This window comes from Haliotis cracherodii, unplaced genomic scaffold (genome assembly GCF_022045235.1).
Source record: "Haliotis cracherodii isolate W230 unplaced genomic scaffold, xgHalCrac1.p SCAF_18, whole genome shotgun sequence".
NCBI classification, from domain to species: domain Eukaryota; kingdom Metazoa; phylum Mollusca; class Gastropoda; order Lepetellida; family Haliotidae; genus Haliotis; species Haliotis cracherodii.
Window position 1 is genome coordinate 26,868,887 of NW_027266273.1, and position 16,492 is coordinate 26,885,378.

At 41.2% G+C, this 16,492-nt stretch overlaps 1 protein-coding gene across 1 annotated transcript; it reads left to right on the plus strand.

The window, feature by feature from the left end:
• The first annotated feature begins 12,103 nt into the window (after positions 1-12,103).
• LOC139465481 (uncharacterized) lies at positions 12,104-16,492 on the plus strand. Its single transcript, XM_071247202.1, has 3 exons — positions 12,104-12,272; positions 12,725-12,847; positions 16,095-16,492. Exons 1-3 carry the CDS (start codon positions 12,104-12,106, stop codon positions 16,490-16,492), a joined length of 690 nt encoding a protein of 229 aa, XP_071103303.1.

A 16,492-nucleotide genomic window follows, 5' to 3' on the forward strand; every position in this document is an offset into this window, starting at 1 on the left:
AAGTAACACTACATCTTCTAAGGACAGACACATAACGTCATATTATTAGTTTAGGTATATCATTCAAACCAGACAATCGCCTTAACTTCTAAGATTTCCAGATTTCCCCGAATATGATTCTAGCCTTCATGTCCGTCACCATGGGTTTCACATGAGTGATAAGTGTTTCAGCCTATTGACTTTAATCCTACGTTCAGCTGACGCACTGACACATAATGGATTACGAGTCAAATCAGTATAAGACCGTTTGGCACACCCACAGACAAGGGTTTAGTCCTGGTTAAAGTTAGCATACGCTACCCTGACTCAGCCATCTTCTTCTATCTGTCCCACCCGGTATGTAATTAAACTCACGGGGATAAAACCCATGAAATAAATAGCACGTTAGCCAGACAACCCCCTGGTCGAACCGCTGTAACGACCCATACTTAATACAATGTTCTAGATAATCAGTTGTGAGAGATCAATACATTCTATGATCACCAAGTCAATAAATATCTGATTGTGAAGTATACCTTATTGATGTGCCGTATGTGGGTTCAGACTCTATGATGGATCACATCCGGCGCTCTGAGCAAAAGGTAATTGTTCCAAAATCGATGCTTCTATGTCGACATTCATATGAATGAAAACTGACTAATGTGATGACCGTAAATGGCGTTCTTACCTAAATAATTGATCACTTGTTTATCAGTTGGTCAGATGTAAGACTTGAAGTCAACTGAAATAATAATTGATCAATCTTAGCCTTATCAAATTATTCCAAAACTGTACGTGCGTGTCACGGTTGATGATGGTATTTTGAAGCAATCACGGCCATGGACACTGATAAATGACGTTTCTTGATTGCCTCAAATCTCAGCCACGGTGTAAACATGAATAAGTGCTAGCTGTAGCAAATATGACTCAAGTGGTTTGGCAGAGATTTCTTTTGATTCTGGAAAGGTTTTTGTCGGGTTTATTCTCTTTATTGAACAATATGTTGTTTCTGCGTTTTACTTCTTATACCGCTATTATCTGTGTTAACTTACCTGTACCGTGCAAGTCTTGGTGAAGTCTCAGGTTATTATAGAAAAATCAGGTTGAGATTGCAAATTGAGCGGAAAAGGTTTGTTGTGTCATAAATGCATTAAATATTCATGTCAATAGTTACAAAGCATGCCAATATTTAATAGTCAATAGAAAAGTTTGGATTTTTTATAATATACTCTCTTTTTCTAGGGTTAAAACTGTCTCTCTATAATATCCCGTGTAGTTAGGCCACTTGAGCTGTTGATATGAAGACATATTTATTTACGTGTCCGCCTCTGATGGCAGTCGGTGTGATTGGAGAAAGTAAAACGACTCTCTGGACATGACACCAAAAATTAAATTTCACATATTGTTAACAGGTGTTATAACACAGGTGACACACAGGGTTGCCAGGATTGCATGACAAGTGTTCGAATTCAGGAGACGCTTTGATTATCAACCTAGGCCAGCATCATGCTATGCACAGGGGTTTCACCAACGATAAATGTCTACATTTCCTCCCATAGTTAGGCGACACGCCGTGATAAGAGAGGAAATACTGTTCACATCCGTGTGAAACCCGAGTCATTCATTCAGTATTCAGTCTTCAAAATTGATACCATTTGTGTGTAAGAGTTTTTGTCCTGAATCGTATTTAAAGACTGCATACCAAGTAAGAGTAAGATACAGTAAGATCTGTCAGTAAAATATATTCTTTAGCGGAGGTCATCATGCATCATTCGACTGCGCTTGAATTGGTGTTCTCGCACCAGGTCTTTATGCCATTACGTTCTCTTCCTCTCGTGTGTCAGTTCAATTAATGACGTAATTACACTTACCATATCCCCTCCGACTTCTCTCCGCCAACCCCTTTATCCTTTTGAGAAAGGAGATTGTGAAGATAACATATTTACAAATGCAGTATTTAATGTTTTTGGACAAACGTCAGCGTAGGCGACCAGTCAGTTGCGACACAGGGTTGACATTAAGGTGACAATTTATCTAGCAACGTGTCTGTAACTGCGCTAGATAACAACGCACCCCAAGGTCTGGCCAACGTCTCTCGCTCAAGCTGTTCAGACTTTGTATATTGTTATTCAAGACAAATTGCAATTCATCCTGTTAAAGCTACTTAATTGTAAAAAGCATCCTTACATATATGTATTAGTAATATTTAGTCCACTGTTTCTGGGGAGATTGGTGAATAGGAGTATCCACAGGGTGAACTGTGAAGTGTGGTTGTGCGATACGCAGTAGACACAATGACTGTAGTCGATTCATAAGCAATAATTGATTTAATATGCAACATATATTTGCATGCTTCAGAACCCTATTCTTAACTACAATGGGATCCTACTTCCACATGAACGTCATCGCCGACAGTGCTGTATTGTTAAACAGTAAAGGTATATATCAACCATTGCTTCAAGCATTTCAGTTTTGTAGTTGTGTGTAGTTCATTGGAAGGCGTATAGATCTCATTGCATTGGCTATGTTGGTATACACAGCTGCACCGACAGACAAGTGCCATATTCAACCTGTTGGGTACTTGTGGGGAGTAGCACATTTGTAGCACGTATATGTTTGTCCCATAATAGGCGACTACTGTATATCCGTTGTCTTCAATGTGTGACCTGGCAGATTGCGTGTCACCGTACCCGACGTCGTGGCTCGCTGCCCATGCTCCCGATTACTGATTGGATGGGTACATACCTAATAATTTAAAGGTGAGTTATCATGGGGTTTAACGTCAGGTTCACGACTAATGCACTCGTGCGTGTGTGTGGTCGTTTTTACTGGTCCGTACTTATGCCGGTTGTCAAACATCATTCACTCACTCATTCATATCGGTCGTATCAGAGCGAGGGAGTTGCGTTTAACGCCGCTTTAAGTAGTATTCGAGTTATATCACGGCGTGTCACCTTAAAGTTGGGGGAAATCCCGAAGTGATGCAGGCGTTTACCACGAGCACCAGTATGGTGCTGTCAAGTTCGTATCAAAAGTGAATATATATAATTTACCGCACTTGGGTCAAACATAAAGGCGCAACTATTTCTAACATTTGCACAGGTTGAACATACAGACTTTCAGTCATTCTTAGTATTTTAGTTTTCCATTTTTGCGCATGTTTGCTTACACTAGACCTAAAGAGGGGGCCCCGGTGGCCCAGTCGTCTAAGTCGCCGCTATTCGCTGTGCAGAGTTATGTCCCTTGGGCACGACAGAAACCTATGATTGTTGGTTTGAATCCCGGTTCACCCCGATTGTTTCTGGGTTTCTAGACCTATAGAAGACTGAGAGCTCTTCGTAGTCGAGAATGCGATGACAAGACCGACACAGAGCAATAGACAACCTGTTTGTTGCTGAGACGGACCCTGCCACTTCCGCTTCCTCGCACAAGCGACACACGTCAATCACTAAATATTGTCCTCTGTTTCGCCAACACATTAACAGTCTCTTGGACATGACGTCTTCTGTGTTTACGTTTTCTCTGAACCCATCTACGGATATTTCGGCATATTTCGCATAAACATATAATTGTTTTCAATTGTACAGGATATATGTGCGCAAGCGCACACACACACACACACACACACGCACACGCACACGCACACTAACGCTAACACTAACACTAATACTAACAAACTAACACAAACACAAAGGGGAGGGGGGGGGGTTCAAGAGAGACAGTAGAGAATATTAATTTTATGTCCCCAGTAAAATGATTTTAAAATAACCCTTGCAAGCCTCGGGCACATTGGAAATACTATCACTCACAATGTAATTGACGCTCGTGTGCTACCCTATTATTTCCCTATTGAATTACGTTTACGTAAAACGCCTGTATTGCCCTGATTCGCGGGACTCGCCTACTAGTGCACTGACGTCTTTACATTAAAATGCAACAGGGTAAAACTAACTCCGCTATCGTGTGATCATCGCCGTTATTCCAGCACCATGTACGAATCAAAGTATCTTTAATCAGGTATCCCGTTAGACTTGTGACGCCACAACGTCCGATATTACAGCATGGGAATCCAATGTGGAAACAGGAATCAAAGCTGATGTTTCAAACTGTTATTGTTTGTTTCCACTGCAGAATACATGCAGGTCCCTGGTTAATTGTATTTCAATATTTCCGACGATGAATACATACGGAGAACGAAATTGGCATGATTCTATTCCTTCCAATGATTAGAAGTGAGAGGATCAGGCGTATGTCCTGCGTCTTTGAACAGTAAATGACGCATTTTTAGACGTTTTCCACTCTGGTGAGCCTTGCGAGCCCGGGCCATATGAACGAACGGTTGACAGTGATAGTCAAGAACCACCCCTTTTGGGGCAACATGTCACACATTCAGTCAGGTCACACACGGCAACCGCGAATCCAAGAAGGGAACAGGAGATATATTGATGGTGTCATCACTGAATCTCAGTGATCCATTCATAAAATATTCATCACTATTTTGCTTTTAATGCCCAGTGGAATCTGTTTCTGTAGATGATCGAGACTGATTATTCTTTTGTGCTGACGTTTTGACTTTCCAAGGAATGTCACAGCGTTGTTTCTCGTTTAATCCAAGTACGTGACCATGCTCATGCCAACATCTCACATGTCAAGTGAGACTTCTGTTAAAGCAAGGAACACATAGTGGTGACCATTATGTCCAGTTTCCAATCGCTGTGATGTAACCACATTTCTAGAGTTTATTGAACGTACGATACCATTACTATGTAGAGGACACCGTTGACATATTCTTATTTAGAATAAGGGGTCACGTGTGGTGTGACACGGAAGAGTTGATATGAAGGTCACATTGAAGTATATCAGCAAGGAATAGCTTCTAACAAATGCAACACGGTCGTGATGAACGCCACATAGAGCTGCTGTCATATACGACTCATGACGTTGTTGAGTGGATACATTATCAAACTAAAATGCTGTGTAGGAGCATGACCCGCTGGCTATCGGAGTAATCGAAACCGTAGAAAGCTGCATGGTTACAATTCGTCGCCAAGTGATGCGAATAACGATGATAGCTTCAGGCACTTGCGTCTCACCCCATGTCCTGTGACGAACTGAGGTTCTAATAGACACACACACGGACACAAATACAGTCAGTCACACACACACACATAGATACACAGAGGGAGAGAGAGAGAGAGAGAGAGAGAGAGGGGAGAGAGAGAGAGGGGGGAGAGAGAGAAAGGGAGAGAGAGAGAGAGAGAGGGGAGAGAGAGAGAGAGGGGAGAGAGAGAAAGGGAGAGAGAGGGAGAGAGAGGGGGGAGAGGGAGAGAGAGAGAGGGGGGAGAGAGACAACACGATGACGAACGTGAACATACAGACCCTCTTCATTGCCAGAGTCTTTGGTACCCTTTGATTTGTGCCAGTCATTTATTTCTATTAACTGTTTCGCCTGTATCATTTGTAATTAACTTGGAACTGTTACAATCTGCACACACTGTCGGCCAGTGTGTCTATTTTTGGAAGTTATTTTCAATTGATTCTATATAGTTGCGCTGCGTCTGCATGACTACCATAGCATTACTGCAGCTTGTCATACACCAGGACTCCCCTCAACCCACACAGACATACGTGATAAGATTCAAATGTTGTAATAAACCAAATCTGAATGCATCTATATTGGGATGAATTGAGTTAAAATTACCACTTGATCTGTATTCAGTAAAGCAGACAAGGCGATCTGCGATGTATTACTGGAGTGGCACTTCCGATACATGTGTCTGTCCAAATATAATGGTCCGTCAAGGCCAAGGGGTAAAATCGTAATTAATACCCTCCAGAACACACTGTGCTTATCTTTGTGAAGTCCCTCACCAGACAGGGCTAATAGGGGCTGTGCCCTGGTCAGCGAGCTGTGCCGATAAGTGCCGCTGTGGCTGCCTCCTCGCTCTTCAAGAACAGTGCCATGCTCAACGTAATAGGGCGTGTTGCTCATGTCGGTCTACATGTATGTCTTGAAAGGGTAATGTGTACATTCACACAAGTGTCGATGATACGTGGCGGTCACGCTTGATCTGATCTGGTCTATTAATGGAGGGAATAGCTCCGCTCTTTAGCGTGTTATCAATCGATTCTGAACGTCGTGGTATTTTCAGTCAGCGCCAGCTGTCAATTGTCCCAAGTATAATCAGTTATTTTCAGGTAAGAGACCGACCATTTGATATCCTAGAGGGCGGGGTGGATGTAGCGGCATATGGGGCTGGGATTTTATCGAAAAACTAAATGTCTTGAAAAAGATGATTATGTTACAGACCTTTAACAAAAGAAATTGCCTCTCATAAACATGACATTCTTGTAATGTGTTTTTCTTAACAAACGCTCATAATTATTGATAAATAAACATCTTGTTTTGCGGCTGAAGCTGAAAATATCTAGTCTTGATACAAAATACTAGCAGCCTTCTATGTGTCTTCCTAAAATCGTTATAATGACAAAACAACACTATTTGTGATATATGACTGATATATAGTCCTCATCAACTTATACAAATGACCCTGTCACTGTGGTTAAGCTATTGCACCTTCCTAGGTCCTGTAGCACCACCAGGAAGGTTCACAACTTGTATGAACGTACACAGGCGCCACTCAGAGGGTCAGGACACGCGGTTCGTATCCCACCACCCCGCACCCCCATAGTATCAGTCAATGTAAGAGTACTGTTGTTTCTATAGCAGCAGTCAATGTAAGAGTACTGTTGTTTCCATAGTTTCAGTCAATGTAAGTGTACTGATGTTTATTTTGGATCAGTCAATGTCAGAATACCGATGTTTCTATAGCATTGTCAATGTAAGAATGCTGTTGTTTCCAAAGCATTGTCAATTTAAGAGTACTTTTCTTTTTATAGTATCCGTTAATGTAAGAGTGTTGTTGTTTTCCTGGTATCAGTCAATGTAAGAGTACTGTTGTTTCCATGGCATCAGTCAATGCAAGAGTACTGTTGTTTCCATGGCATCAGTCAATGTAAGAGCACAGACTGTTGTTTTCCTGGTATCTGTCAATGTAAGAGTACTGTTGTTTCCGAGGCATCAGCCAATATAAGAGTACTGTTGTTTCAATGGCATCAGACAATGTAAGAGTAATGTTGTTTCCGTAGCATCAGCCAATGTAAGAGTACTGTTGTTTCCATGGCATCAGACAATGTAAGAGCACTGATTTTTCTATTGCATTGTCAATGTAAGAGTACAGTTGTTTCCATAGCATCAGTTGATGTTGGAGTACTGTTGTTTCCTGGTATCAGTTCATGTAAAAGTACAGTTGTATTCCTCACAATGCAGGACTCATTCGAAATGCGTGTTGTTTAGTAAATATATAACTTCTAATAAAACTAATCCTCATCACCTGGCGTGCGTTCAGAGAATGTAAAATTTTATACATGCAGTGAATTAACAATAAGGTTGCCATTTGTTCGGTGTCAGTGAGTATTTTACGACTGACTCATCCACTACTTGTCTGCCTACACTGAATCCCATTTACACAAACGTATGACGGGAATGTCCCACGTGAAAGACGTAGGATAGACGACCTACCATACATGCAAACCGTTAAGTAACTCTTAAATTCAAGAAACAATACCAGGCTTTACACGTGTTGCAGTTTGACCTGTATCACTGTCGGGGAGACTGATGTTCCACGTTGCCCACCATGTGTAGACACATTTGATGGAACTGATCGGGATGTCTGAAACCTTCTATGTGTGTGTGTGTAGTTGTACTACATGTTGGTGAGCTGATGATAAATGTTCTGCCTGGAATACTACATGTAAAAGTGTAATGAAAGATTGCCATTATTTTTTTCGCTCCACTTCGCATTGTAATGTCTGCTTCATGTTGATTGTCGGTAAATTAACCATTGTGACGTGATGTCATGAGATGGGCGGTCTGTGTCAATAACTGAGCACATCAGCATACAGTTCATGATCAGATAGGTCAGCGGACCGAAAAACATATTGATCAAAAGATATTAATTATCTCAAAGGCGTATATTGTTTCATATTCACAAGCGTTTTATGCTTCGCGTGCGTAAAACGATTAAACGGTTGTATGTCTTCCCAAACTTTTTATGAAACTAGGTTTATGTGGCAGATATGGCTTGTGCTGATCCGCCTGTGTCACGGTTATAACGCTTAGTTGATGAACTAGTCTGACGCTTATTGCAAGTCAGTCGAGGATGATTTTGTTTCATGTGGTCTTGTGTTTAACGGCTGAGACGCGAGGAAGAGAATATACGGATGTCAACTTCTTTATTGTGAGGAACACAACGTATCGGAGTATAAGCTTACTCCTTCATCAGGCTGAGACATGGTTATGAATGGAGACGTTCATGCTGTAGTTACCATTGTCACTGACATAATGTACCATACTGATAGGTACGACAGTTATCACACCCGTCACAGGAATGTGACTGTTAGGGAATACACAGCAATTGTGTGAATGCTGGCAATGTTCAACCCTGAATGAATTTCAATCTCAAAGAGGCTTTGGATTTAAGTAATCTTCCACATCAAGACGAACACTACTGATAATAACTTGTGATAGGAATTAGTTTTTAAGAAGTACTCAAAGCCATTGAAAACGCAATTGCTTTGATGAACGCACATGTGAAACGAGAAATTTGACCAAAACCTTTTTAAACATCATGATAGTGCTGTGAGGGATATGTGTCCCCCTGTGACAGTTCGGGTTCGAGCCTCAGACCATCTTGGAGCAATGAGTCTGAAAGTGAAAAACGCATGCAACTGTGAACACTGCACAGAAAAACAACCACTGTTGCTGGCGACATGCTACACGTGAAAAGCCAGACTCCAGGTCCTTTAAAAGCATACGCGAAAATGGTCATCGGTCACGTGTTCAATATGCCAAGACACGACCAAGCCAGCAGCAACCAAGCGATCGGAATGTTGGAAGAAGGGGCTACTCAAGTGATCGTCGCCTGACGATTTAACGTTCATCCATCCACGATAACTCGACTGTAGCATCGTTTCAACAAAAGATGGACAGCTGCTGATCGTCCCATCTGAACATTGAATTGCGTTTTAATGGCTTTGAGTATTATATATATATATATATATGTTCAGATGGGAGCATTTTATGACAGTGAAAGAAAACTAAATGAAACTAACAATAATGACAAATATATATAACAAATATCTAAAAAATAAATAAATATCTATTTAGTAAAATTGACATTTTCGTAAAACAAAATGTATCACAACAAATTATAGCCCCCGTTTTATTGTTCAAGGTATTGGATTGAACTGATATTTAGCAGGAAAAAACATCCGTCGTTTGTTGAAAACAATTACAAATCGTTATCGCAGAAGATTCAAATTCAAACGTTTATTGTATGAAAGTCCATAGCCTATGGCATAGGCCCAAATACATGATCATGAAGTGTGTACTCCAGAGTGTTGAATCTCTTTATTAATAGATTCACATGTATCACTGAAGTACTTTTCCGCTGTTGAATGCCAACTTAAAATGTATTATGACAGATTTCAATTTGTTGTTGCCCTATGGCGAATACATTGTTTGGACGAGTGTAGTTTTCTATTCATTTGTTTTTTATTGCCTGTATGTCTCCCGCGGAAGGGCATATAAAGGTGAAATGATACAGACCTTCGACAATGTTAGGTTACAATAAATACTTAACCTTTCAGGTTTTTTAATTATTTGTGTCTCCCAGTGTCAATATTAAACCTTGTACATCCAACTCAAGCAAGAGCAAAATCAAATCGGTATCAAATGCACACAAGGTCGAATTTGTTAAATCTGTTGTTCTGCTTAGATAATAGAAGACTCAATGCTTGCATATTGGTATGTAACACAATGTATTTTCAGGGACAGGTTTTAATCATAACTTTTATCTTTAACTGCAGTATTAAGTGTTTTTGTAAATTGAAATTAACTCTCTTCCTTTGGAGCATCACTTTAATCTAGCTGAAAAAATCTGTAGATGATATCGATTAGAAGTTTCTGTGATCCGCTCACTGTCACAATACACACCAGCCATGCCTTGGCTCAACACTGTTATAATGAATATACCTTTTTAAAGCAGCATTATGGAAAACAACTTGTGACTTTTTTTAAAGACGTTATCAAACGGAGGTTGACATCTTACTATTTACACCAACATTCAATATTCTTTGTGATTTACAAGTTGACATCAGTTTAATGAAAAGTAATACATCAAATACGAGTCAACAATTTTGTTCACATATCGTTTTCCCATGTTCACCATATTTGTATTATGTTTTTAAGTCCGAGATTTCATAGGAAGAAGTTGCTCTGCCAAGCGGCATGGCATCTACAACTGACGAACCACCCGGATATCCAGCTATTGCATAGCTCAGAGAGAGATATATCCGTACAGTGTATGGAACGGTGATCGGATTTCTGAGAAAAGCAACAAAGGTCATTTAATTTTTCAAATATATTTTTCCCAAAATATTGTAAAATCACGCCTTTATGGCTTTTCATCAACTGCCCCTTAGTGTCTATGTAAACAGTTATCTATGTTTACAATATGCTCTTACGTTTAAGGTAGTCACTGAGCTTTGGTGTCACTACTATTGCTATATGGTTGCTTGGAATTGTATTGTTCTTACTTAGAGGGCGCTATTATGGTGATGAGACTGCGGTACTCAACTCTTCTTATAACGCCGATGACGGAAGTGTTTCTCCTTTCAAACCAGCTAGGATATTGCTGACAGTGAGATTACACATCCGGTTTCTTGTGGTGTCTGTAGCGCTGCCCAGATGGGGAATCACAAGGCAGTTATCAAGACTCAGCAGGGGGTGGTCCGCCGGAAGTGGCTCGGGAGAAGTGACGTCAAGGGCAGCACCACCAATGACCCCATTGGTCAGCGCCTCGTGGTTTACTAAGACCCAGCGAGAAACGTTCACAAATATGGCTGATGTCTTCATCTTGTCAAAAACGCCCTTGTTGAAAAGACTTTTTTTTCCCTTGTTAATAGAGCAAGTTGGAATAACGAAATCTGCGTGTTTGAGGAGCTCGTCAAAAGGCACGAACGCGGCACCATCCAGGCTGGCGTCATCTCTTTGTCCACTCCCACAGTAGATGATACGGGATGATCAAATGACTTCAGCCGCTTCCACTTCCGAGAGCCATTCTGCCAAGCCCAACTATTCCTACGACTCCCGATCGCCTTCCCAGCCATCCAGACGCTGTTTATCTCCTAATTTGCTTCTGTTTTCTAAGTTGTAGATTTTCTGTGGTGTTGTTGTATGAGATGCTGATTTTGGAAATATACAACTGGTGATATAATGTTGTCATTCGTGCTTTGAAGACACATGTGATATGTGGAAGACATACTGAAAAATGTACCCGTTAGACCCATGCTAACAACGATGTCAAATTTTAAGGGGCAGAGGATTGGCTAATGTTTTAAGCGTTAGCTCTTCACGCCACTGGCCCGTGTTCTATTCCCCACATGGGTAGAATGTGTGAAGTCCATTCCTCTTGTACCCGCTGTTATATTGCTGGCATATGGCTAGCAGAGTGTAAAACCCAACTCACTCACTCCAGCTGTAAACAATGGAGTTGGACAAGATGCTACAGTAGCCCAATTGACATACAACGTGTTTGTCAAACACCACTTGTCAAGTCAATAATCGTTCACAATACTTCAAGCCCATCTCATCAGATCATTATGCCACAAATAAAACCTTTAGTATTTGGTAACGTATAGAACTCGAACAAACGACGAGTATTATGCCATTGCCACCGTTAGTTGGATTTGATGGCAAACATGAAAATCATTGATCATCAGTAATATTACATCATTGTCTGTACATGTTTTAGTCTCAGTTAGACTGCAATTTCTTCAAATTACGACAAAAAAATATATCGTTGTTTGTCATCTCGAGTTCACAACATGCGCAATATCACCTATATGGACTCGGAAGCATTACAAAATCGATGTTCAATTATCCTTTGTGGGTGTTTCATGCTTTTGAATATATCACACCCTTGCAACACGTGTGCAAATACACAGTACCCGGAGACTATAAATGCGCGCTAGACGCAGACTGTCTGTCCATACTGACATCATGGAGAAGGCCATTATATGTTGCATATTCGCTCTGATGTCACTAGCTCTCTCTGCAGGATCTGGGTTAGACAAACCAAGCACACTGAAATCCTTGAACCTCCGAATGAAGACAACGGAACGTCAGGCATTCACTTCAGCACTCCACGAAAGATCAATAGGAAGGAAAAGTGAGTGTTCACAATCGTACAAGTTTTTAACATGAAACCGTTTTCAAACCCCCAGTAAGAGACCTGCAACTGATAACTCATAGTATCTGTATACTATGCATCAATGCAAAAACCAAATCGTGAGACTGACCGATTCAAAAGACTCACTAAGGGTCGGGCCATTTGATGTTGGGGGGTTTGGATGGAGTTATGCTGTTTTTTCGTCATTTTAGGGGCTGAGATATTTTTTATTCTGAAAAGAGAGCCGATATTTTTTTACGGCACATTTCAAAATCAACCTATTGAAGGAATGTGAAAAGTTTCTCACTGTCCACACATACATAATAACTGTACAGGTGTAGGTGATTTTATTACATTTAGTAGGGATTAGAAACAAAATTACCAGCTGTATGCACAAAGGACAAATCAAGAAAGCCCACGTGTTCCTTATTCCCGCTCTCTCTTTACCTTAGCACAAGGTTCCAGCCAAGACAAGCAGGGAAGCCGGGAATCCATGAACGCCAGACTCGTGGCTGTGGAACGTCAGCTTTTGGCATTCAAATCAACGCCGTCAGAAAGAGCCCTGCGCAACACCGGTAAGTGTTGGTAATCTGTTTACAATAGACTCATGGATATTATTGTAAACTATCTCAAAGGAGTTGCACACAATTTTCAAAGTACAACAAAATGACATGTGAAAACAGACATAATTCACAAATGTACAAACTTCGTATTTACAAATCAAATCTGTGTTCAAATTATAACAAAACGTTTATGAAATGTGAAATAAGAATTTGGTACATTTCATTGTTTATAGTTTCCATCTGTCCGTATTGATTACAAGTGTTTAAACGTTTCAAACGGGAACGAAAGGTAAGTGATACAACATGCAAGGGAATATGAATCTAATAAGGAAATGCTTGAGTTGCAAGATAGATTTGCGTGTGTAAACATTTATGCATATTCCGTAATGTTCATAGGTTTGTTATGTTCGACCACAGTTTCAGCTGAGCCCTGTACTCACGCTCCTTAGTTTGGCCAGTAATCATTCTGGGTTTTACAAATGTCCCTTGTGGACGTTGATCAAGCTGAAACTCGGCATGCGTGTTTCAATGGACATACTTCAAGTGCTTTGATCAAAATTTACACAACATGCCCGGATGACAGCCTCCAGCCTTCGTCTCATTCCTCCAGTAAGTCGTCTGATTTGCTGAATGGGCGACTGCAGCCGTTCCCGATGAAGAGCTGACTCCAATGTGGCCAGAGTCTGTAACGGTGCGTCCAGTGCATGTACTCGAAGACCCAAGATGTCCAGCGGGTTCAGGTCTGGACTCATTGCAGGTCACGGCAGTGTCGCCACAGAGCCATTCTGATGAAAATCTGTTACTGTACACAGGTCGGGTGGCGAGTGGCTGGTTGTCGACATGCGGCACAACAACTGGTTACGGGACGTTATGAAAGTACTGTCATAGCGACTGATTTACGACTACCATTGTCTGAAGTACATTTGACTCCAAAGGCAAATTACCCTGTAGCCATGTCTCCATAACTTAATTGTCATCAAATTGTAGGCGCTAATCCCCGTTGTTAATCCTCACCAACATTTCATTGTATATTGACTGACAGCCAACCTGGGCTACTTTATCACTTCCCGTTAATTACTGTTATTTATAGTATGACATTTATTGCCTTAATTGTTCATCCCCCCCCCCCCCCCCCCCCCACACACACACCCCAACACACAACCCCCCAATCTCCCATGACCCATGTCCAGAGCAACGACATTGTCTTTCCATTGTTGTTCATTACTATATATGTGCTACCATTACACTGTTACTATGGTGTTAGTCAAGCTTGGTATTCCGAGTGCTGGGGAAGGGACGACCTCGAGCAGGATGTGCCGCTCGTAGAAAACGCCCTGAGGTGAGCTGGAGCTCCGCTCACCTCATGTATGCCTGAGCTGGAAGGTCCACTCATCGCTGTGTTTGTGTTGTCAGAGCAGGTATTCCGCTAATTGTGCAATTGTTGTTTATTGTTTACATGTTGTGCATAAAGCGTTCCGGGACAGTGATGTCGATTTTCTCCTTTATTCCCCCATGAGCTAATTCACCGTCAACATGCGCGTTGACAGTACCGATCATCATTGAGGTTTCCTTGGATGGTGACAAACAATTACCAAACCTCCACCATACGGGTTCGTAGGCCGTTTTGTTCCTGGGTGTATATGTGTAGGCCATATGTTACGCCTCCAAACTCTCAATCGGCTAGCCGTGACATGAGGCAGGAACCCTGCTCTCATCAGACCAATGACTCTTCGCCAAGTCCTCAGATTCCAAGCTTTCCGGGCCAAACACCATGCTAAACGAATTCTCCAATGATGAGAAAGAAGGTAGCTTGATTACCTACCTGAACTTCATTCTCGTCGATTTCAGTAGATTCCTTACTGTTCTTATTGATACCCCTCTATTGGTAACCAGTGTTGACGTCGTAAAAGTCGAAGCAGGGTCATATCCTCACGCCTTGACTTCATGCGAGGTCTTCTGGTCGTGGGAGATCCTGTACACTATTGGTTTCGCGCAAGTCTGCTGACTACGGCATCATGATACCCTAGATGACGTCCTACGCTCTTGCCTGTCGAATGCATACCAATAATACGCCATCTTTGCACCTCTGATAATCTTCACAGATAATGCTTCAACAATGCAAGACAGTGACATTAAATACCCACAATGGACGGGGCACATATACTGTATTTTGAACAAATAGTGGGTGGTATCCTGCACGTACATGTCATGCTGCGATGTAACGTCACAGTTACATTGTCCTGTCATTTCGACGGAACATCATTCTTGGCATTTTCATCACGAAATTTGCAGTTGCAAATGGTGATAATTCAGTATGAATTATTTCCAGGGATGGTTAACCTTTTGCCTTGTCTAAATTAAATAATCAAAAACAGAACTTTACCTGAATTGGTTCTGAAATATTGTAACATGAAAGAATAATGATCTCAATCTTTGCATGTTAAAGGTAAGCAAAAGGTGTAGGCAGGCCAAATCTTACAGACACAAGTGACTACAGGAAACTGTTGCTTTGTCTGTTAACAACTTTCTACTTCTTAAGTATACACATTAACCATACTCAAAACCGTCATATTTGAAAACATATGAGCTGCTGACACAATGACAATGAAACGAATACCTGAGTTTACCTTAAGCTGAATGGTTTTGGAATGTAGGCTGCTATTGGTGGATTTAAAACGAATAATATTTACGGAAAAAGCAAACTGCTCAGTTTTATGAATTTATGAAAGGTATCGGTCTGATCCTTTCCCAAAGCTGTGGGGTTCCCAGATGATAATTTGGACATCAATAGATTGACTACAGCTTCGGGTAAAATAGGTAACTACGCATTATTGGAAGACTTGTTATACATGATACTGAATGGTCTTTGTGTTGTGAACGCGTCTGATTGTTCCTTTTAGAACTGTCGTTCTCAACTGTGCACACAGTTCTTCTCTGTTTACTACATGTGCGCTGGATTATATAATCTGATATATACCAGCTTGATTTACGGCAGAGTTTTCCCGTCAGCCGATTGCCAGATCATGTTAAGTTTGGACGTTATATCCATGCAATTCAAACAAACTGTGTTTTTGTATATGCTGCACGGAGATGTGTGGTGTTGGGGCTTGAGTTTGGGTGGCACATATTAATATTGATATTTTCAACATAAAATGTGTTCCAATACACACGATTATTGGCAAGAACGTATTCCACGGGGCGTAAAAGACACAATAAAATGGTATACCTTCTATAACAAATCTGTCTTCCATTATTTCAGGAATTGTGAGGAACGATGTGTCTTTTGAGGTAACGTGCAGCAGATCAACGCCTTATACTGTCTATGGAAATCAAATCTACAGGTTCGACACAGTGACCTTAAATAACGGAGGAGGGTATCACAAATCCACCGGTGTATTTGAAGCGCCAAAGTCAGGCACCTACCTGTTCTGGGCCAGCATACTACCGAATATTAAAAAATATGTAAACGTGATCCTAAACAAAGAAGGAAGACGATTAGTCATCACTGGCTCCAATGATGCTTCACCTTCGAGTTTCTTCTACGTTGTACACGTCAGGCGAGGAGAGAGAGTGTGGTTCCAAGCCGGTGGCTACACAACCACCATCTACGGACATCAACACTCAAGTTACGGTGGAACCTTGATTCATCAGCAATAA

Excerpts from the sequence above, each read along its gene's own strand:
- LOC139465481 (XM_071247202.1), top strand. The coding sequence starts at position 12,104 with ATGGAGAAGGCCATTATATGTTGCATATTCGCTCTGATGTCACTAGCT. Across the intron at positions 12,273-12,724 it reads AAGATCAATAGGAAGGAAAA|CACAAGGTTCCAGCCAAGAC; the intron begins GTGAGTGTTCAC and ends TCTTTACCTTAG. Across the intron at positions 12,848-16,094 it reads AAGAGCCCTGCGCAACACCG|GAATTGTGAGGAACGATGTG; the intron begins GTAAGTGTTGGT and ends CCATTATTTCAG.